This window comes from Pseudophryne corroboree, chromosome 6 (genome assembly GCF_028390025.1).
Source record: "Pseudophryne corroboree isolate aPseCor3 chromosome 6, aPseCor3.hap2, whole genome shotgun sequence".
In the NCBI taxonomy this organism is placed as follows: domain Eukaryota; kingdom Metazoa; phylum Chordata; class Amphibia; order Anura; family Myobatrachidae; genus Pseudophryne; species Pseudophryne corroboree.
This window is the reverse complement of record NC_086449.1, coordinates 2,700,689-2,724,201: the sequence shown is the minus strand read 5'-3', so window position 1 is coordinate 2,724,201 and position 23,513 is coordinate 2,700,689. Positions and strand designations below refer to the sequence as shown.

At 48.9% G+C, this 23,513-nt stretch overlaps 1 protein-coding gene across 6 annotated transcripts in view; it reads left to right on the top strand.

Annotated features, from left to right (window-relative positions):
* The window catches only part of LOC134935858 (zinc-binding protein A33-like), a 45,942-nt gene extending 30,936 nt beyond the window's left edge, over positions 1-15,006 (top strand). For 4 of the 6 annotated variants that reach the window (XM_063930684.1, XM_063930683.1, XM_063930682.1 and 1 more), the window contains exons 8-9: positions 4,629-4,745; positions 12,549-15,006. In XM_063930684.1, the coding sequence (XP_063786754.1) occupies positions 4,629-4,745; positions 12,549-14,545 (2,114 nt within the window). In that variant the 3' untranslated portion in view covers positions 14,546-15,006. The remainder of the gene's footprint in view (positions 1-4,628; positions 4,746-12,548) is intronic. The other 2 variants (XM_063930687.1, XM_063930686.1) reach the window with 1 other exon arrangement.
* The last annotated feature ends 8,507 nt before the right edge of the window (positions 15,007-23,513 follow it).

The following is a 23,513-nucleotide window of genomic DNA, read 5'->3' as shown; positions in this document are numbered from 1 at the left end:
CCCCTTACACACACCCAATGCCCACAGTAGTAGTGCCCCTTATACACACAATGCACACAGTAGTAGTGCCCCTTACACACACACACACACACACACACACACACACACTGCCCACAGTAGTAGTGCCCCTTACACACACACACACAGTAGTAGTGCCCCTTACACACACACACAGTAGTAGTGCCCCTTACACACACACACACACACACACACACACACACACACACAGTAGTAGTGCCCCTTACACACACTAGTAGTGCCCCTTACACACACACACAATGCCCACAGTAGTAGTGCCCCTTACACACACACAATGCCCACAGTGGTAGGGCCCCTTACACACACACACAATGCCCACAGTGGTAGGGCCCCTTACACACACACACACACACAATGCCCACAGTGGTAGGGCCCCTTACACACACACACACAATGCCCACAGTGGTAGGGCTCCTTACACACACACTGCCCACAGTGGTAGGGCCCCTTACACACACACAATGCCCACAGTGGTAGGGCCCCTTACACACACACAATGCCCACAGTGGTAGGGCCCCTTACACACACACAATGCCCACAGTGGTAGGGCCCCTTACACACACACACACACACACAATGCCCACAGTGGTAGTGCCCCTTACACACACACAATGCCCACAGTGGTAGTGCCCCTTAGACACACACAATGCCCACAGTGGTAGTGCCCCTTAGACACACACAATGCCCACAGTGGTAGTGCCCCTTAGACACACACAATGCCCACAGTGGTAGTGCCCCTTGCGCGCGCGCACACACACACACACACACACACACAATGCCCACAGTGGTAGTGCCTCTTACACACACAATGCCCACAGTAGTAGTGCCCCTTATGCGCGTAATGCCCACAGTAGTAGTGCCCCTTACACACACACAATGCCCACAGTAGTAGTGCCCCTTACACACACACACACACACACACACACACAATGCCCACAGTGGTAGTGCCCCTTACACACACAATGCCCACAGTAGTAGTGCCCCTTATGCGCGTAATGCCCACAGTAGTAGTGCCCCTTACACACACACACAATGCCCACAGTAGTAGTGCCCCTTACACACACACACACACACACACACACACTGCCCACAGTAGTAGTGCCCCTTACGCACACACACTGCCCACAGTAGTAGTGCCCCTTACGCACACACACTGCCCACAGTAGTAGTGCCCCTTACGCACACACACTGCCCACAGTAGTAGTGCCCCTTACACTCACACACACACACACATACAATGCCCACAGTAGTAGTGCCCCTTACACACACACACTGCCCACAGTAGTAGTGCCCCTTATACACACACTGCCCACAGTAGTAGTGCCCCTTACACACACACACTGCCCACAGTAGTAGTGCCCCTTACACACACACACACACACACACACGCACAATGCCCACAGTAGTAGTGCCCCTTATACACACACTGCCCACAGTAGTAGTGCCCCTTACACACACAAAATGCCCACAGTAGTAGTGCCCCTTACACACACCCAATGCCCACAGTAGTAGTGCCCCTTATACACACAATGCACACAGTAGTTGTGCCCCTTACACACACACACACACACACACACACACACTGCCCACAGTAGTAGTGCCCCTTACACACACACACACAGTAGTAGTGCCCCTTACACACACACACAGTAGTAGTGCCCCTTACACACACACACACAGTAGTAGTGCCCCTTACACACACACACACACACACACACACACACACACACTAGTAGTGCCCCTTACACACACACAATGCCCACAGTGGTAGTGCCCCTTACACACACACAATGCCCACAGTGGTAGTGCCCCTTACACACACACACAATGCCCACAGTGGTAGTGCCCCTTACATACACACAATGCCCACAGTGGTAGTGCCCCTTACACACACACAATGCCCACAGTGGTAGTGCCCCTTACACACACACACACACAATGCCCACAGTGGTAGTGCCCCTTACACACACACAATGCCCACAGTGGTAGTGCCCCTTACACACACACACAATGCCCACAGTGGTAGTGCCCCTTACACACACACAATGCCCACAGTAGTAGTGCCCCTTACACACACACACACAGTAGTAGTGCCCCTTACACATACACACACAATGCCCACAGTAATGGTGCCCCTTACACACACACCCAATGCCCACAGTAGTAGTGCCCCTTATACACCCAATGCCCACAGTAGTAGTGCCCCTTACACACGCACAATGCCCACAGTAATAGTGCTCCTTACACACACAATGCCCACAGTAATAGTGCCCCTTACACACACACACAATGCCCACAGTAATAGTGCCCCTTACACACACACAATGCCCACAGTAATAGTGCCCATTACACACACCCAATGCCCACAGTAGTCGTGCCCATTGCGCGCACACACATTGCCCACAGTTATAGTGCCCATTACACACACACAATGCCCACAGTAGTCGTGCCCCTTGCGCGCACACACACTGCCCACAGTAGTAGTGCCCCTTACACACACACACACACACACACACACACACACACTGCCCACAGTAGTAGTGCCCCTTACACACACACACACACACACACACACACACACACACACACACACAATGCCCACAGTAGTAGTGCCCCTTACACACAATGCCCACAGTAGTAGTGCCCCTTACACACACAATGCCCACAGTAGTAGTGCCCCTTACACACACACACACAATGCCCACAGTAGTGCCCCTTACACACACAATGCCCACAGTAGTAGTGCCCCTTACACACACAATGCCCACAGTAGTAGTGCCCCTTACACATACACACATGCCCACAGTAGTAGTGCCCCTTACACACACAATTCCCACAGTAGTAGTGCCCCTTACACACACACACACACACACACACAATGCCCACAGTAGTAGTGCCCCTTACACACACACACAATGCCCACAGTGGTAGTGCCCCTTACACACACACACAATGCCCACAGTGGTAGGGCCCCTTATACACACAATGCCCACAGTAATAGTGCCCCTTACACACACACAATGCCCACAGTGGTAGTGCCCCTTACACACACACACAATGCCCACAGTGGTAGGGCCCCTTACACACACACACAATGCCCACAGTGGTAGGGCCCCTTACACACACACACACACACACACACACACAATGCCCACAGTGGTAGGGCCCCTTACACACACACACAATGCCCACAGTGGTAGGGCTCCTTACACACACACACTGCCCACAGTGGTAGGGCCCCTTACACACACACAATGCCCACAGTGGTAGGGCCCCTTACACACACACACACTGCCCACAGTGGTAGGGCCCCTTACACACACACACTGCCCACAGTGGTAGGGCCCCTTACACACACACACAATGCCCACAGTGGTAGGGCCCCTTACACACACACACACACACACACACACACACACACACAATGCCCACAGTGGTAGGGCCCCTTACACACACACAATGCCCACAGTGGTAGGGCCCCTTAGACACACACACAATGCCCACAGTGGTAGGGCCCCTTAGACACACACACAATGCCCACAGTGGTAGGGCCCCTTAGACACACACACAATGCCCACAGTGGTAGGGCCCCTTAGACACACACAATGCCCACAGTGGTAGTGCCCCTTAGACACACACAATGCCCACAGTGGTAGTGCCCCTTAGACACACACAATGCCCACAGTGGTAGTGCCCCTTAGACACACACAATGCCCACAGTGGTAGTGCCCCTTAGACACACACAATGCCCACAGTGGTAGTGCCCCTTAGACACACACAATGCCCACAGTGGTAGTGCCCCTTAGACACACACAATGCCCACAGTGGTAGTGCCCCTTACACACACACACAATGCCCACAGTGGTAGTGCCCCTTAGACACACACAATGCCCACAGTGGTAGTGCCCCTTAGACACACACAATGCCCACAGTGGTAGTGCCCCTTAGACACACACAATGCCCACAGTGGTAGTGCCCCTTAGACACACACAATGCCCACAGTGGTAGTGCCCCTTAGACACACACAATGCCCACAGTGGTAGTGCCCCTTACACACACACACAATGCCCACAGTGGTAGTGCCCCTTACACACACACACACACACACACACACACACACACACAATGCCCACAGTAGTAGTGCCCCTTACACACACACACACACAATGCCCACAGTAGTAGTGCCCCTTACACACACTGCCCACAGTAGTAGTGCCCCTTACACACACACACACACACACACACACACAATGCCCACAGTGGTAGTGCCCCTTGCGCCCGCAATGCCCACAGTGGTAGTGCCCCTTGCGCACGCAATGCCCACAGTGGTAGTGCCCATTGCGCGCGCGTAATGCCCACAGTGGTAGTGCAGCCATCCGCCAGAGAAACAGAGGTGCCGGGATCAGGAATTAGGACAGTGATGCCGGGAACGGACAGGAGGCTGATGGGGAAGCAGACATTGCTGGACAGTCCGGCACCGTTCCGCATTACAGAGTGTTTAAATTGAAAATAAAAAACAGCTCCCGACGGCCCTTGCCCTATTGATATACTGTACAGTACTGTGCAGTAATTGTTGTTTTTTCTCACAGAACGTCAGCGCCACCATGATCAAAGACTGCGCCCTCAAAGGCTGCTGTCCAGTGAAGTGAAGGAGGAGGTGGCAGAGGAGGAGCCACATCCAGGCCTGAGCAGCCCTCCCCCAACCAGTAAGTACTGTGCATCCTATGTTGCTACTGTACTTCTCTTCCTTTTTGTTTTTTCATGGGGGAGGAGTGTATTGTGTGTTTCTCTAACGTCCTAGTGGATGCTGGGAACTCCGAAAGGACCATGGGGAATAGCGGCTCCGCAGGAGACTGGGCACAACTAAAGAAAGCTTTAGGTCACCTGGTGTGCACTGGCTCCTCCCACTATGACCCTCCTCCAAGCCTCAGTTAGATTTTTGTGCCCGGCCGAGCTAGATGCACACTAGGGGCTCTCCTGAGCTTCTAGAAAGAAAGTATATGTTAGGTTTTTTATTTTACAGTGAGACCTGCTGGCAACAGGCTCACTGCACCGAGGGACTAAGGGGAGAAGAAGCGAACCTACCTGCTTGCAGCTAGCTTGGGCTTCTTAGGCTACTGGACACCATTAGCTCCAGAGGGATCGACCGCATGGAACTGGCCTTGTTGTTCGTTCCTGGAGCCGCGCCGCCGTCCCCCTTACAGAGCCAGAAGCAAGAATAGGTCCGGAAAATCGGCGGCAGAAGACTTTAGTCATCACCAAGGTAGCGCACAGCACTGCAGCTGTGCGCCATTGCTCCTCATACACACTTCACACTCCGGTCACTAAGGGTGCAGGGCGCTGGGGGGGGGCGCCGCCCTGAGCAGCAATAAAAACACCTTGGCTGGCAAATATATCACAATATATAGCCACAGAGGCTATATATGTGATAAATACCCCTGACAGAATCCATTAATAAGCGGGAGAAAAGTCTGCCGAATAAGGGGCGGAGCCATCTCCCTCAGCACACTGGCGCTATTTCTCCCTCACAGCTCCCGAGTCATAGGTCGACAGAAGAGGATTGGAGGGCAGGTCTGACAGTTCGGGCAGACAGTTGCCAGATAGGTATGACGAAGGTGCAGTGCCTGGGGCACCATGTGGGAGGAGACAGGGGTAGGCCCAACCCAGAGGGGGTGGAGGCAACCAGAGGCTGTCCCCGGCCCACATCACCCAGACCGGTACTGACCTTAGAACCTGTAAGGCCCTACGGACATGTTGTCATTGACTTTAGTCCTGTAGTGAACCCCTTGACAGAGATGGCTAGGAAGGGCATTCCCAAGTCAGTGGACTTTGCACCCGCTTGCGAGTTGGCATTCCAGTCATTGAAGGAGGCTCGGGTACCCGCTCCAGTGCTGATGGCGCACATTCTTGACCAGGACTGTGTATTACGAACTATTGCGCCACTGCACGGACTGGGAGCTGTACCGGGCCAGAAAGAGCCATATGGGCAGGAGCACCCTGTGGCCTGGTTGAGCAGTATACTGCTATTGTGGGAGGTGGGGTATGCCACGATTGGGACACCTTGGGTGGCACTTGTTTGTAACCGGCCCCCCACCGTGGTGACTTACCACCTACCCGTTAGGTGGCGGCAACCTACCTTGGGGAAATTGGACAGACTTTTGTGGTGGAGCCTTGCACGTGGACTTCAGGTGGACTATTTGAACATTGTGCACTCACGAAGAGAGGCCCACTGCACTATGGATGAACTGTCTAGGCCGGAGCCTACACACCCTAGGTAGCGTCCCCTTCAACACAAGGGACTGCGGGACCAGGACCCAAATCGTTGGGACATGGGTCCCTGGTTGACCCGCTTGAATGGGGGGGAAGGAATGTGGCCGGAGAGACTAGCCAGCCACACGTGTAATGGCGTCTGTGGCAGTGAAGGGGTTAACCCTCGTGCCCAGCGCCATGTTGTGGACTGTTTAAAAGTTTGTTGAATGATGTGTTTTAACATGTCATATGTAGTGCTCTGTGCACCATTGCAGGAAGACATGTGTAAATGTATTTATTTTATATTCAAGACAGGCTTGGTGTATATTTAAAGGGAAACACGTGTTTAAATGAAATGTATTTAAAGGAAAAATGCAGTTACTATAGATGTCTGAATAAGCATCTCTTATCCTCTGGAAATAGGAAGTGGCATGCTAAGGGCCCTGTCCTAGCAGCGAGGTGTGAAGGACAATAACTTTTGATGTGTAAGTTCCTTAGAGAGAGATGCTAATCACTGGGTCTATGGGCTTGGAATCTGTTTCATGTAGGCGATTTGATATACGATCCCTGAATGGCAGATAAAGGAAGGAAGACCATTTGTTTGTATTGTAGCCATTCCTGTTGTAATCTTAAACACTGGGATTGCCTGGAGATGTGAATGACCAGAAACATCTGTATTTTGAAGATATGTGATAAATTTATCAATAGTGAATGTTAATCTGATACCAAACGTTGTCTGGGTGACAGGAAGGAGGATATTGTTTTATTGCACTTATATCCTTGTAAAATGTAATTTATTGGTATTTTGTAAAATAACCTGATTGGTTGGAGAAGACAGGGAGGGCTTACCCCCCTGTGGTACTGTGTGGAAAACTGACATAAAAAGGAGACCTGCGTGCCTCCAGAGTTGTAGTAGTATTATTCCATCTTATTCTGCTGAAGACATCTGATTGTATGCTGTTGCCCCTAGCAATAAGGAGGAGCCTTTTTAAAGGTTATTGAGCAATAAACATCTTTGCCTCAAGAAGACTGCTTCATCTTGTGACCAACAGGGTTAGGCCAAACCTAGCCCTGTCCTCCGGCTGTCCAGGGAAGCACCTAGCGTCTCCAAGCTCCGCCTTTCGCCAGCTACCGGTAGAGACCTAGCAAGCGGCTTGTGGGGATTCGTCAACACCACACAAGTGTGGTAAGGCAGTGCGTCGGCACATACAGAGCAGAACCGTGGTTCCAAACGCCACGGCAGGTTAGGAGTTTGGTTGTGGCAGCATAAACCCGCCCACAACGCAGTGGGTGGAGTCAGTAACAGGCGGTTACTGACGGTAAGCGGGAATCCCCTATGTGGTCAGGCCTCGTGTGACTTGACCTTCCAATCTGTGCGCAGTCAACGAGATGCAAAAGCGGCGAGTGCTTTCGTACGGTACCGTCCTGTCACAGGGGGGTTCTAGGTTGGGATTGCGAAGGTCAGTTTGTTTGGGGTAAACCGCAGAGAAGTCAATGTGGTCAATCGTACTCACCACTGTAGTTGGCAAACCACTTGGGACAGGAGCATTATTGGGCACCCCTAGGGTGCATTGCTAGGGCTCATAGGCATACTAGAGGCTTAAGTCTTGCTGGGAAGATGTTCTGACCTAGCCTCTGTGGTCTTTTCCTCTGGGCTGGGCTGTGCTGGTGTAGATTGGTGTAGTCTGGCAGCTTTTTCAAAGGCAGTAACGATTCCACTGCCAAGATAATTTCCCAGGACCACATCAGTTGGGAGACCGTCCATGATAGCAACATCTTGCAACTCTTGGCCATCTCCCCAGTCAAGGTAGACTTGCCATGGGCACCTCTCACTCCATTCCATCTGCCATGTTCACTTTGACAGTGTGATCCTGCAATACTCTGCAGGATCAATAAGGTGGGGGCTTACAAAGGTCATTGAGGTCCCAGAGTCCCTTGGGCTTAGGCCTGCAGGGACCGCACTAGGACCAACTACAGTTGCCCCCAAATACTTTGGTGGTGCCCCCTTGGCCATGCAGGTCACTCTTCATAGAGTCCGTCTGGTTCTTGTCACACTCCATCAGACTGGTGTAGGAATAGTCTCTCTTTTTTTTTTTTTGCTCACCTCCACACATTATCTAGTAAGCCGGGCTCCAGTACTCTGATTTGGGGCATGAGTCTGACGAACTTCGGGTGTGAGACCGTTCATCCTCAGATGTCCGATTTTCATACAGCTGTAACACTTCTTCTCCAGTCAAGCAGTTGCCGGCCAATAGCATCCTGGTTGGAAGATGCTTGCTTGTTTTGTGGGGAGATGATCAGGAGAGGGATGTCCCACTAATTGTACAGTCTTTTGGGGTTGGCTGCCGGACCGATGCGTCTGTCCATGTGACCTAATTACTACATATATGTCGGCTAGCTGGGATGCCACCTTTAAGTTGGGTGGCTCCTAGTCTAGCACCCACTCCTTCACCTCTGGAGGGCACTTGTGATAAAACTGCTCCCAACAAATCAGGTTGTTCAGTGTGTCCCATGTGGTGGCTTCAGATCCCTTCACTCACCACATACTGTCGCAGCTGGGTGGCGAACTGCTCAAGGGGGTGCTTCTAGGGATCTTGGCCAAGTCCCGGAACGTTTTCTTGTAGGAAGTTATCAAGTATCTTTGGACCTTATGACTTGGTCATAATTGCCACAGTCTTCAGTGTCTGCTCCTCGATAGGCCTTCTGTGCCTCTCCATGTAGAGTGCACACTAGGTGTCTTACACACTCCTGCTTGTGCAAATCATCAAGTTTGCTAGTCCTTTCAAACACTTGTAAATGTCCATCAATGTCCCCAACACTGTCTGCAAACTTGGCAAATCCTTGACATCCTGATCAACTGGCAATGGTTCTCAGCACCATGGCCTGTTGTGCCCGCTCCTCATGCCACATCCAGATAATAAGCATGCTCTATTGCCCTTTCTCCTAATTCTGAAAACTGATCCGCTAGGGTCTCTGTTCTACCCCCAGGGGGCGTTACGAATCCTGCCCTGCTTGGAAATGTTAAGAAACATGGCTTCTGTGAGAGAGAGCTGGGCTTGGAGATCTCACCAGGTCCGGATTAAGGTCTGCTGCTGGGTTGTCCTCATGGGTGTTGCCGCCATCAGCGCTTTCCTACACGTCTGGTTTGACTCATCCAAGCTCACAAGCGCTGCCCTCATGGTGATTTTGGATGCATTGAGAGGGTTCTCTACACCTTTTTTTTTTTCCACACTGCTGCAAGGTCATCCTTGGACATTCTGCTATAGACGAGCCATCCTGCATGTTATCCTAAACTGCAGTTGCATCTCTCCGTAGTAACTCCTGCTTCTTAAATCCTGGTTACTGAAAAGCTGCATGGGATTATCTAACCGCTATGACATCAATATCTGTGACCGGATGCACCCCACTGCCCATGCCATGCGATCAGAGATTGGTTTTGGCTCTCGCAGTGCCTGGTCCAATAAGGGATTCCCTGTTACCATCAGTAGCTGCCTGTTAGACTCCACCCACTACACAGTGGGTGGCTATTTGCTGCCACCACCAGGTTTCTTCACCACGGCACCTGAAATCACATTTCTGCTCAGGCTCCTACCACCGTCGTCTGATGCCACTTGCTGCTGTGTATGCGTAGACATGCTGCTGACACACCACCTGACTAGTGCCAGTTGACTCCCACTGGTCACTGACCTGGACCAGGCCCTGCACGGTATTTGGCAGAGGGCAGAGCTTGGAGGCACTGGACTTACCCCAGAACAGCCGGAGAAAGGGACCACATGTGTCACATTCCGGTTTGTCACAAGATGAAAGGCAGTCTTCTTTAAGGTAAGATGTTTACTGCTCAAATAGCCTTAAAAATACTTTTCCATCTGGCGAGGAGAATGCAGCATACAGATGTTAACAACCGTACAATTTTTCTTGATGTCACAGAGGTATACTTCTGAGGCACGCATGCCTCCTTTTTATCTCAAGCCAATACACCATACAACTGGATTAGTTCCACCCTGTGATTTTTTTCCCCAATCAGCTTATGTGCATGTGGCATGCATCCCTAAGGCATGATCACCTTTTAGCATTGTTCTAAATGGACAGTGGAGAGTGGTCTAAGCCCACCTAAGGTGTTGGGAACAGTCCAGATGCTGGCATGTCTGGAGAGGGGCGAAGGTTCCCTCAAACAGTCTTCCAGGAATCTGCTAACGGTGCTAGCTCACCATCCTAGCATGAAACCAAGCTCCAGAGATGGGCAACCAAGGTCCCTGATGAGTCTTCTGACCACAGGAGGTGGTCCGGGGGTCCCAGCAACCCATGGATTCCCCCTAGACCACCAGGGAGTAAGGCAAGTGCATTTTTTCTTAAATACATTCATATTTTCATTTGAAATATACTTTCCACACAGTTCAAACCCTCTGAGCCTGTGTCCTGCAGCAGGCTTTCACAGACTGCGGCTCAGGTCTGCTCTTCTGGCTCAGTGCTACACACACCTTTATAACATCACTTTATCTTACTGTACCTGGTGCTCAGCGCTGGGCTCCCCTAGCCCCGCAGTCTGGTTAGTGTTGGACTTTCCCCCTGGTGCATTAGTAGATAAATTCCATCACCGCACTGGGAGACGGCTATCCCGGTCCCCCAGCGTGCGGCTTTGTTCTACCCTCAATGGTGCAGTGCACCGAGGGTCAACCCACTGCTTGGTAGCGCTGGGAGCTAGGCTTCCATACCCCAGATTTGGCGCACAGCCCTGTCACCCTGTAGGCTCCAGCAACTCCCTCCCTGCATCCTTGGTAGTGCAGGGGTTAACAGTGGTGGTCTAGGAACTTGGTGATCTATGTGAATCTGGATCACTCCATGGTCCGGAGAGTTCCCCCAGTCCCCCTCCCAGGAAATCGCAGTGTCAGCCATGGCCATCTATGGCATCAGAGTGATGTCAGGAGATGTGTAGAGAGCAGGCCACCGCAGCCAGCTTATTTTTTTTTTCCACTGGAGTTCCAACTCGGTGGCTAGGATACCACTGCTTATCCGCTTCTTGACCGAGCTACCTAGTGCAATGAAACGTGTTGAAGTTTATGGACATCAGCCTTGGTACCTGCCATCATTGTCACTGCTTACTGGACTCGCTTTTACCAACAAGCCTGTCTGCTGCTGCTGCTGGCTACTCCATGTAGCAGTGTGCAGCCCTAGAGCGCTCTCCGGATTTGGGCTTGGCCCAGTGTGCCTAGAGGACTGAGGTTGGGAATGCCTGTATTAGATACTAAAGAAAATGTACAAAAAAAAATAGAACCAGGTTCTTCAAATTGCAGATCTAATGAACAAATGCTGTTACCCAATAAAATGGGGGAGGGGATGCTGATCCCCTTAAGTATATGGTTAAGGAACTGAGGATGGACTTAATCCCTGTGGTATTGTGTGATAAAAAGGGTGTCCTGTGAGTGTTGAATGTGTGTATCCTCTAAACATCTGTAAAGGATTGTATTTATAGAGAATATCTGTATGTTGTGATTTTTCCCAAACAACTTCAGAAACGGGACGTGTCTTTCTAAAGACATTGAGCAATAAACATCTTGCCTTAATATGCTTGCATCTGCTGTATCCTGTGACCAACAGAATAATGCAAAATGCTATTCCATTCCCTGGCTGTTCTGTATGGATACCAGTGTCTCCAAGCTGAGACCCTCTGCCAGCTACTCATTGAAGACTGGTCCATAGTGAGGGACCAGTGGGAATTAGATGATACTAATCGGGTAGTGTTGCTGCAGCGTGTCCACACGTACCCAGAAGTAGGCAGGTACAGGTGCTTGTAGGAGCCTTTGTGGAACAAACGGTTCCATGTGCTGTTGTAGGACTCTAGTGGTGGCAGTGAGTTACAAGGCCACTTTGCAGTGGGAGGATAAAGTACCACAGGTGGCAACCGATGGTGAGGGAGACTCCATAGTAGTGATGAAGTAAGCTCACTCAATTTACTTAGGGATGAGCAGCCACCCTCTATTTTGTCGCTGGCAAAAATATCTGTGATTACCTGTCAAAGCGAGGTTGTCTGATCACAGTAGGGCACCGTAGATCGGCCCGCTGACCTTTGCACATCTGATATCAAGGAACCACAGAAGATTGGGCTAGGAGCAGGACTATAAATGACAGGTGTGCCATAGTATATATCAAAGTCTACAGTTATAACCAGCGTGACAGCCTGCTCTCACCCTATTTGCATAATGTGACCTCACAGGTATCTGAGTGTCAGAGACTAACCCTTTCATTTCTCTCTTCTGCTGCAGCGATGGCGTCTGCTGATCTGAGACAGGAGCTGGACTGTTCCATCTGCCTAAGAATTTATACAGATCCCGTAACCCTGAGATGTGGTCACAACTTCTGCCGTGGTTGCATTGATCATGTGTTGGATACACAGAAGGTGTCTGGAGCTTATACCTGTCCAGAGTGCAGAGCAAAGTCCAAGAAACGTCCTGCACTAAAACGGAACATAACTCTGTGTAACATAGTTGGGAGTTTCCGGTCTACTCGGCCAGATCAGGACGACACTGGGATCTCCTGCTCTTACTGTATTCACTCTCCTGTACCTGCTGTTAAATCCTGTCTGCACTGTGAGGCTCATCTGTGTGATAATCATCTGAGGCTACACAGCAAGTCACCAGATCATGTCTTATCTGATCCCACCGCTGCCCTGGGGAACAGGAAATGCTCCGTCCATAAGAGGATTCTGGAGTATTACTGCACTGAGGACACTTCCTGTATCTGTGTGTCCTGCTGTCTGATTGGGGAACACAGAGGACACAAGGTGGAGTCGCTGGATGAGGCCTCTGAGAAGAAGAAGGAGAAGCTGAGAGATGTTCTACAGAAACTGAGCACAAAGAGAGCAGATGCTGAGAAAAGACTCTGGAGTCTGCAGGAGCGCAGCAGTGAAGATAAGGGAAGAGCAGCTGGTGTAGCAGAGAGAGTCACTGCCCTGTTTAGAGACATCAGGAGACAACTGGAAGACCTGGAGAAGAGAGTCCTGAGTGAGATCTTCAGGCAGGAAGAACGTGTTTCCCTCTCAGTCTATGATCTGATCCAGCAGCTGGAAGTAAAGAAGGAGGAGTTGTCCAGGAAGATCAGTCATTTTGAGGATCTGTGTAACATTTCTGATCCAGTGACTGTCATACAGGAACCTGACACAGGTGACGTGTGTGATACTGAGGAGCTGTGTAACATGTCTGATCCACTGACTGTCTTACAGGAACCTGACATATATGACTTGTGTGATACTGAGGATAGGAAGAGACGTCATACTCAGGTCCATGATGGAAGAGATCTGGATGTGGGTCTGATCTCAGGGACATTACACACGTTGTCTGATATAATAACAGATGTAAATACAGGAATCTATGGGCAGGAGGCTACAGACCTATTACTGGATGTAACCGCAGCTGTTAAAATAGAATCTGATATAGCAACAGGTACAAATACCGGGGACTATGTGCTGGAAGCTACGGACACATTACTGGATGTAACCCCAGTTGTTAAAACAGAATCTAATATTCCAGGTATCTGTGTGCAGGAAGCTACTGACACACTAGTGGATGAAATCAGTGCTGAGAATACAGAATCTCGTATAACTGATATAACCGGTATAAATACAGGTATCTGTGTGCAGGAAGCTACAGACACATTAATGGATGAAATCACAGCTGAGACCTCAGAATCTGATATAACAACAGATATACATACAGACATCTCTTTACAGGAACCTGTAGACATATTCCTAGATGTAACCACATCTGGTAATAATATACTTATATCAAGTGACGGGAAAACGGCGTCCGTAACACGAGAGAGATTTCAGTATACTCAGGTGATCAGCACTAAGGAATTCCCATCAGGGCAATATTACTGGGATGTGGATGTCCGAAAGTCACAGAGCTGGAGGGTGGGGATGTGTTACCCCACTATAGACCGGAAAGGACGTCCGTCATACATTGGAGAGAATGACAAGTCCTGGTGTTTGCGGGGGTTTAATAATCAGTACTCTGTGATACACGACAGTCAAGAGATCCGGTTACCTGAAAAAATCATCTGTAACAAAGTGAGGATATACCTGGATTATGAGGCAGGAGAACTGTCCTTTTATTCTCTGCGTGACCCCATCAGACACTTACACACCTACAACACCACCTTCACCGAGCCCCTCCATGCTGCACTGTGGTTATGGAGAGGTTATGTAACTATATCTGGGGTGGGGTCAGGAACTGGGAGAAATGATGATGAGAAATCTGCCTAGAGACTGCTGACATCACTAGGAGGGGAATCTGGTGGGACACATAGCCAATAGACGGATGATGTGGGTGGATTCACAGCTGTGCTCATCATGTATTGCACCAGCTGATTGGTGTTATATGTCTAACTTACTGACAGCTGTGATTGGCTGCAGTAAACTGTTTTATGCCTGCTCCTATTGGTCGTTGTGTATGAAGGGGGTGTTGCCTCTTTAAAGCTCCACCTACTGGATGTTCCATGAATATTCCTTACGTTATGAATATGTAATTAAAAAGAAGCGTCTGTTTATAGGTGTATTTGATAAATTAAACTTTTATTGATATAATAAAAGTAGATAACTTTGTAAAACAAAAATACAAATAACAGCAATATTTAAGTTAAAAATAACAGAAAACAGTGTTTGTAGTTAGAATATGTATGTGAATACAAAAAAATAATGTTCTACGGTGTGTTTTTTATACCACATTTTTTATAGTTCTATTGTATGTTTGCAGTTTGATGAATAAAGATCTCAAACCCTTGCAACAATTGAGTAAATTGCTTTATTCCTGGAATAAGTGTTAGGATGCCCAGCTATAGTAATGATACTGTTACAACTGAGGAATCTTCTATCTGAGGAGACTTCGGAGATCTTCTGGGCAATGACCCCCCTGTACACTCCAGGTGAAGACTTGTAGAACCCACCAGCAGGTCTTCTAGCCTACAACAGCCTCTTTTCCCAAAAGGTGTGATGTGACTACTGGTACTGGGATGCCACCAGGACTTACGCCAATGGTGGTAGTAGAAGCTTAAGCCTGTGTGACCTAAATCCATGCCGGTAGGAAGGAGAACCCAAAAGAGGAGAGGAATAGCACAAAGATAAAGAGAATAACACTACGGTGCCAGGAAAATCGAAAGAGCCAAAGTTATAAAGACAGAGTCCCAGACAGAGACAAGGCGGGTGAAATAAGAGCTAGAGCGTTTAGTGAGCACCTTATTCACTGAGGACTCTGCACCTGCAGGGGGAGCTACAGGTAGCAGGGGTACGGAAGAGTTGCAGCAGTAACTGAACACAGAAGAGACAAGTAACTAGACAGGGTATTATACTACCAAAAGACAGATGATAAACGTGACAGATTATGCAGCAGACACGGAGCTGGACACAGGAACTCTGCAGTGGATTGTAGGTAACCAGACGAGATATCCACAGGGTAGAATTAATACCAAGAGACACGGTCTCCAGGAACTATGACCAGCACAGAGTGACAGGCAGGCTGAGACTATAAAGGAGCATGAACCAATCACAAGCCTTATGCAGCCAGGTCTCCTTAAGTAACCAGTCCTGTGCAGCTGAGCACGTCCTCACTCTCTCCTTGATTACCCTCCGTGCAGCTTGGCCACTGCACGTCCATGCTCTTGGGAGTCCCGGTCGCCCTGCAATCGCTGGGGCGAGCAAGCCGGCGGCCCGTAACAAGTACCGTATCAGAAAATGCCCCCAACTGATCACTGACTATTTGTAAGTATTAGGTTGGTTGGTTTGGTGGAATATTCTCAAAGACTAGCCAATAATTGCTAGTAGGCACCGTCCTGATCATTCACATTCTCTGACCCCAAAGTGTTATTGTGCAAACTGTATGTTGTATTGAAAACAATTATATATCCTGGTACTTGAACTGAGCCAAGAGACATTTGGTTAGGTCTTGGCACCTAACACCTGTAGAGTGTGTTTACTATTCAAAGCAGGAGGCCATTTGTGAGCTACAGAGTACTCTAGAACACATTGCCAGCCCTTACGTCCATATGGGGGGTGGAAAGGAAGGGAGGAGAGTAATAGTCGGTAAGAGTAATTTTGGAAAGGCACTTGTAAATAAAGATAGGATACCATTAAAACAAAGGGGCAAGGGAAATATTAAGCTAAAATGTATGCCTACGAACGCAAGAAGCCTATCTGGTAAAATGGGGGAATTGGAATTGTTAGCATCAAAGTCTTAGTATGATATTATAGGTATTACAGAAACATGGTGGAAAGACTCTCGCGATTGGGTTGCTAATTTGGAGGGGTATTCTCTTTTCAGGAGGGATAGGGCCACCAAAAGGGGAGGAGGGGTATGTCTCTATGTTAAACCATCTCTAAAACCAAACTTAAAAGAGGTTATTTATGAGGAAAGTGAGGATAACGTGGAGTCACTGTGGGTTGAGATCAAAAGTGGGGGCATTGAAGCAAAAAAACTAGTCATAGGAGCGTGCTACAAACAGCCGGATATTAGCATACATGAGGATGTCCCCCAAAACTGCCGTAATGGGGGACATCCTAGTGATAGGGGATTTGAACTATCCTGACATAAATTGGAGTAACGATTCATGTGTAAAAGCTAGGGGCAATAGATTCTTAAATATGTTTAAAGGATCACTACTTGTCTCAATTAGTCGAGGACCCAACTAGAGGTAAAACTATTTTGGACCTAGTTATTACCAATAATGTGGACATTATATCAAACACTAAAGTTGGGGAGACCTTGGGAAACAGTGATCACTATATGATCACATTCAACATCAGTTTCAGGAAACATAGCTATAAGGGAGCAACCAAAACTTTAAACTTTAGAAAAGCTAACTTCAATATGCTGAGACGTGCACTAAACGACATTGACTGGGAAGTTTTGTTTCATGGCAAAGACGCATCAGAAATGTGGGATGCTTTAAAAGGGTTGCTCGAAAGCAACATTCGCAAATTCATTCCCATGAGCAGTAAACGCAGGAGTACCAAGCTCAAACCAATGTGGCTTAACAAGGAGGTCAAAGAAGCAATGGCTAAAAAGAGGCGTACTTTTAAAGCATTTAAATCTAATTGAGGGGAGGAGTCATTCCGGTATTACAAGGAATGCGATAGAGGCAAAAAAGTAATAAGAACAGCTAAACTTGTAAACGAAAAGCAAATCGCTATAGAGAGTAAAACCAATCCCAAGAAGTTTTATAAATACATAAACAGTAATAGGTTAAAAAAGGAGAACATAAGCTCATTAAAAGATGAACTGGGAGCCTTGATAAACGATGACAAAACAAAAGTGGAATTACTGAACTATTTTGTTTTCTCTTCAGTGTTCACCAGGGAGGATCAGACTGCAAAAGTAGTGAATAACGACAGTGAAGGAAATTACTCTTGGTTAGAGGCTTGTTTAAGTGAGGAATTAGTCCTGGAGACACTAAGCAAGATAAAGGTTAATAAATCACCTGGCCCAGATGGTTTTCACCCAAGGGTTATCATGGAGCTTAGGTCACAGCTAGCAAGACCTCTATACTTGATTTTCTATAATTCAGTTAGATCAGGAATGGTAACAAAGGATTGGCGTATAGCTGAGATAGTGCCGTTGTTTAAAAAGGTAACTAAAAATCATCCGGTAACTATAGACCGGTTAGTTTAACCTCTATAGTGTGTAAACTATTGGAAGGAATTTTGAGGGATAGCATACACTATTTTCTGCAGGCTACTAAGATTATTAGCAAGAGTCAGCATGGGTTTGTGAGGGACAGATCATATCAAACTATCTTAATTAGCTTCTACGAGGAAGTGAGCGTTAATCTTGACCAGGGAAAAGCGGTGGATGTGGTCGATTTTAGATTTCACAAAAGCCTTTGATACAGTGCATCACAGGAGACTGATCATCAAACTAAGGGGCCCTACAGACATGCCGATCCGCCGCCTAGCTGCCCGACGGCGGATACGGCCGACGAGCGACCCGGCGGCGGGGGGGCAGTGACGGGGGGGAGTGAAGTTTCTTCACTCCCCCCGTCACTTGACTGCATTGAAGTGCAGGCAAATATGGACGAGATCGTCCATATTGGCCTGCATGCACAGCCGAAGGGAGACCAGCGATGAACGAGCGCGGGGACGCGCATCGTTCATCGCTGGAGTCTCCACACTGAAAGATATGAATGAGTTCTCGTTCATTTATGAACGAGATCGTTCATATCTTTCAGAATATCGGCCAGTGTGTAGGGCCTATAAGGAAGCTTTGCCTAGGAATACTATTTTCTTTTACGTCCTAGAGGATGCTGGGGTCCATATTAGTACCATGGGGTACAGACGGGTCCACCAGGAGCCATGGGCACTTTAAGACTTTGATAGTGTGGGCTTGCTCCTCCCTTTATGCCCCTCCTACCAGACTCTGTTTAGAAAATGTGCCTGAAGGAGCCGGTCACAGCTAGGGGAGCTCTTAGAGCTTTTCTAGTTTTATAACTTTTTAAAGATGTTAGGAACAGGGAGGCTGCTTCGTGGGATCTTAGCGGGGGAGTAGTGTCCAACCCTCAGAGGTTAATGGCCACTATCTCCGCTGACAGGACATTAAGCTCCTGAGGGTGATGATCGTTAACCCCTGAGGCGACCGCTCACTCCCGCAGCTTGCCGCCACCCCCTAAAAGAGCCAGAAGATCGCGGTGGTGAATGTGTCACCGCTGACCCGATAAGCGAGGAGCCGGTGTAAATGGCGGCATCAGGGTGGGAGCGCAGTACTGACACTGCTCCAGGATGTCTCAGTGGTACATCAGGTGCAGCACTGTGATGGGTGCCCTGGGTCAGCGTATATACCCTAAACTGGTCACCTCTCCAATCAGGGACGTTAGTTCTACTTCTAGAATGCATTACCTCAAGCCAGTATAATCCTGTACAGTGCGGGAAGCCGCGCCATGTTTCCGGGCGGAGCTTCTCAGAGCGGACCCAGCAGCTCACCAGCACCGTTTTCTTCCTGCAGTTCATCACTAAGAGACGCTGACAGGGAGCGCTGCCCTCCACACGACTGTAGCTATCCTGTGCGGTACCAGGGGGTTAAAGAAGGGAGGGAGGCTGTAAATTACTGTGTAATCTATTTAGGGGGCACGGCGCCAGGCAGTTACTCTGTCACTGCATACTGGGGCGCTATGTGTGCTGGCTCCAATTTCTGTGTTTCTCTGAAGGTACTTGGGGGAAACGGTGTCTGACATTTTCCTGTGTGTGTGTGTGTGTTCCCGCATAACCATGTCCAGGGACTCTGTGTCTTGTGCGGCAGAATATGTATCATCTCCAGAGGAATCCATTCCATGTACTCAGGAATGTAATATTTTGTCTCAGCCTTCCGAGCCCAAGTGGGTGGCTTCTATGAAGGGCATGATATCCCAGATTTCCACTAGGATTGCACATTATGAGACGGAATCTCAGATTTTCAAACAATCTGTGGAGGTTTTGTCTGGTTCTGTCCCCACTACCTCAATCTCCTGGTGTATTCAAGAAACGTGTACTTGCTCAGATTATGCAGGTCGACACGGACTCTGACATGGCAGAGTGTGATGCAGATTTGCGGGGGGGAGGGGGTCAGGCTTCTCTGGCAAGAGGGGTGCAACTCATGATTGAGGCTGTTAGGGATGTGTTACACATTACTGACAAACCACCTGAGCAGGTTGAGGAGGCTTGCTTTACAGACAATAAGAAAGCCTCCCTGACCTTCTCTGTATCTAAGGAATTAAACGCATTATTTGAAAAATCCTGGGAAAATCCAGAGAAAAAATTTCAGATCCCAAAGATGGTTCTTGTGGCTTTTCCTTCGCCTGAGGATGATAGGAAAAAGTGGGAAAACCCACCTATAGTAGACGCTTCTGTATCTAGACAGTCTAAAAAAGTGGTGTTACCTGTCCTCGTGTCTACCGCTTTGAAAGAACCGGCAGGCCGCAAGATGGAAACTACGCTCAAATCCATATACACTGCTTCAGGAGTGGCGTTAAGGCCTAATATTGCCTGCACATGAATTTCTAAAGCCATAGTTAAGTGGTCAGGCACCTTACTAGAGGACTTAAATTCTATGGATCGAAGTGACATTGAATTGTTTTTACTTCACATATAGGATTCGGCGGGTTTCATGAAGGACCTGGGTAATCTGACTGCGAGGACATCGTCCATGGCTGTCTCAGCACGCAGGGGACTGAATACGCCCAATAGTCTGCAGATGTGGAATCCAGGAGAAATGTGGAGAACCTAGCCTTCACAGGTCAGGCTCTCTTTTGGGAAGCATTGGATGCGTGGATCTCCACGGCAACAGCTGGAAAGTCTACCTTTCTTCCCTCAGCTTCTCCGATGACGAAGAAACCCTTTTCTACGTCTTCGGTGCAGTCCTTATGGTCTACAAAAGCTAAAAAGTCCAAGACTCCTACCACTTTCTTCAGGGGTGGCCGAGCTAAATCCAAAAAAATGGCACCTGCAGGTTTCCAAGACCAGAAACCTGCCTTTGTGTCCTCAAAATCCTCAGCATGATGGTGGACCTCCCTGCCTGGAGAACATGCACGTGGGAGCGAGGCTCGGATGTTTCAGTCACGTCTGGTGTCGTCCGGTCTGGATCCCTGGGTACAGGATATTGTGTTCCATGGGTACAAACTGGAGTTTCAAGAGCTCCCACCCCACAGGTTCTTCAAATCAGGTCTGCCAGTTTTGTTGGCAGACAGGGCTATCCTTCAGGAAGCCATTCACAAATTGGAAAGGGCATATGTAATTGTTCCATATCCACCTCATCTGGTAAACCAGGGTTACTATTCAATCCTCTTTGTGATACCGAAACCGGATGGTTCGGTCAGGCCAATTTTGAAACTGAAGTCGCTAAACCCTTATCTAAGGGAATTCAGGTTCAAAACGGAGTCTCTGAGAGTGGTGATCTCAGGGCTGGAGGAGAGAGTTTCTGGTATCCTTGGACATCAAGGATGCATACCTCCACATTCCGATTTGGCCGCCACACCAGGCTTATCTCAGATTTGCGCTCTTGGAATGTCACTATCCGTTCCAGGCACTGCCATTCGGACTCTCCACAGCACCGAGGGTGTTCGCCAAGGTAATGGCAGAGATGATGATCCTCCTCTGCAGGCAGGGGGTGAATATAATTCCTTAACTGAACGTTCTGCTGATTAAAAGCATCTTCCAGGGAGAGATTGTTGAAGTCCATTGCTATCACGACTCGACTGCTCAGGGAACATGGATTGATCCTGAATCTTCCAAAATCACATTTGGAGCCAACAAGGAAATTTGTCTTTCCTGGGAATGGTCCTCGACACGGAAGTGCAGAGGGCATTTCTACCGGTGGAAAAGGTGCTGGTGATTCAAAGTATGGTCCGGCATGTCTTGAAGCCTACCCAGGTATCTGTTAATCAGTTCATTCGCCTTCTGGGGGAAATGGTTGCCTCCTACGAGGCTCTTTAGTACGGAAGATTTCATGCACGATCCTTCCAACTGGACCTCCTGGACAAGTGGTCGGGATCTCATCTGCACATGCACCAGAGGATACATCTGTCGGCGAAAGCCAGGATTTCACTCCTGGCCTCACCTTCTAGAGGGCCGCAGGTTCGGGATTCAGGATTGGATACTTCTAACCATGGATGCAAGTCTCAGAGATTGGGGCGCTGTCACCCAAGGGGAAACCTTCCAAGGAAGGTAGTCAAGTCTGGAATCCATTTTTCTAATCCACATTCTGGAACTAAGGGGCGTGTACAATGGTCTTCTACAAGCGGCACATCTTCTACAAGATCGGGCCATTCAGGTGCAGTCGGACAATGTAACGATGGTGGTCTACATAAACCGACAGGGCGGAATGAAGAGCAGAGCTGCAATGTCAGAGGTAACAAGGATCATCCTCTGGGCAGAAAGGCACACGTTGGCGCTGTCGGCAATCTTCATTCCGGGAGTGGACAACTGGGATGCGGACTTCCTCAGCAGACACGATCTCCATCCAGGAGAGTGGGCCCTCCATCTGGAGGTGTTCACAGAGGTGACAAATCTTTGGGGTGTACCTCAAATAGACATGATGGCATCCCATCTCAACAAGAAGCTTCAGAGGTACTGTTCCAGGTCAAGAGACACACAAGCAGTGGCGGTGGATGCCCTGGTGACTCCGTGGGTGTTCCAGTCAGTGTAAATGTTTCCTCCACTTCCACTCATTCCCAGGATTCTAAAGCTCATAAAGAGAGCAAGAGTTCAGGCAATCCTCATTGCTCCGGACTGGCCAAGAAGGGCTTGGTATGTGGATCTTCTGGATCTACTGCTGGAAGAGCCGAGGCCTCTTCCTCTTCGCTAGGACCTGCTGCAACAGGGGCCGTTCGCTTATCAAGACTTACTGTGGCTACGTTTGATGGCATGGAGGTTGAACGCCAGATATTAGCTTGGAAGGGCATTCCGAACAAGGTTATTCCTACCCTGATACAGGCTAGGAAAGGAGTAACGTCTAAACATTACCATTGCATTTGGAAAAAGTAGGTATCTTGAAGTGAATCCAAGAAGTTTCCTATTGTGGAGTGTCAACTGGGACGGTTTCTCCTCTTCCTGCAAACAGGTGTGGATATGGGCCAGAAGTTGGGAAGATTTTGGCCTTATCCATTTTCTTCCAGAAATAACTGGCTTCCCTCCCTGAGGTTCAGACTTTCTTGGAAGGGGTTCTGCACATCCAGCCTTCCTTTGTGCCGGCTTCGGCACCCTGGGATTTTAACGTGGTGTTACAGTTCCTCCAATCGGATTGGTTTGAACCTCTACTCATGTGGAAGGCTGTCACTTTGTTGGCCTTCGCTTCTGCTAGACGTGTGGTGGAGTTGGGGGCTTTATCTTGGGAAAAGCCCCTACCTGATCTTCCATGAAGATAGAGCTGAGCTCCGAACACGTCCGTAATTCCTTCCAAAGGTTGTGTCGGCTTTTCATTTCAACCAACCTATTGTGGTGCCAGTTGCTACTGACACCTCAATTCTGTCAAAGTGCTTGGATGTTGTAAGGGCTCTGAAAATATATGTGAAGAGGACTGCTCGTCACAGAAAATCGGACTTTCTATTTGTCCTGTATAATCCCAAGAAAATTGGTTGTCCTACTTCTAAGCAGATGATTTCCCGCTGGATCAGGTTCACTATCCAGCATGCGTATTCTACGGCAGGATTGCTGTGTCCAAAATCTGTTAAGGCCCACTCTACTCGTAAGGTGGGTTCTTCCTGGGTGGCTGCCCGGG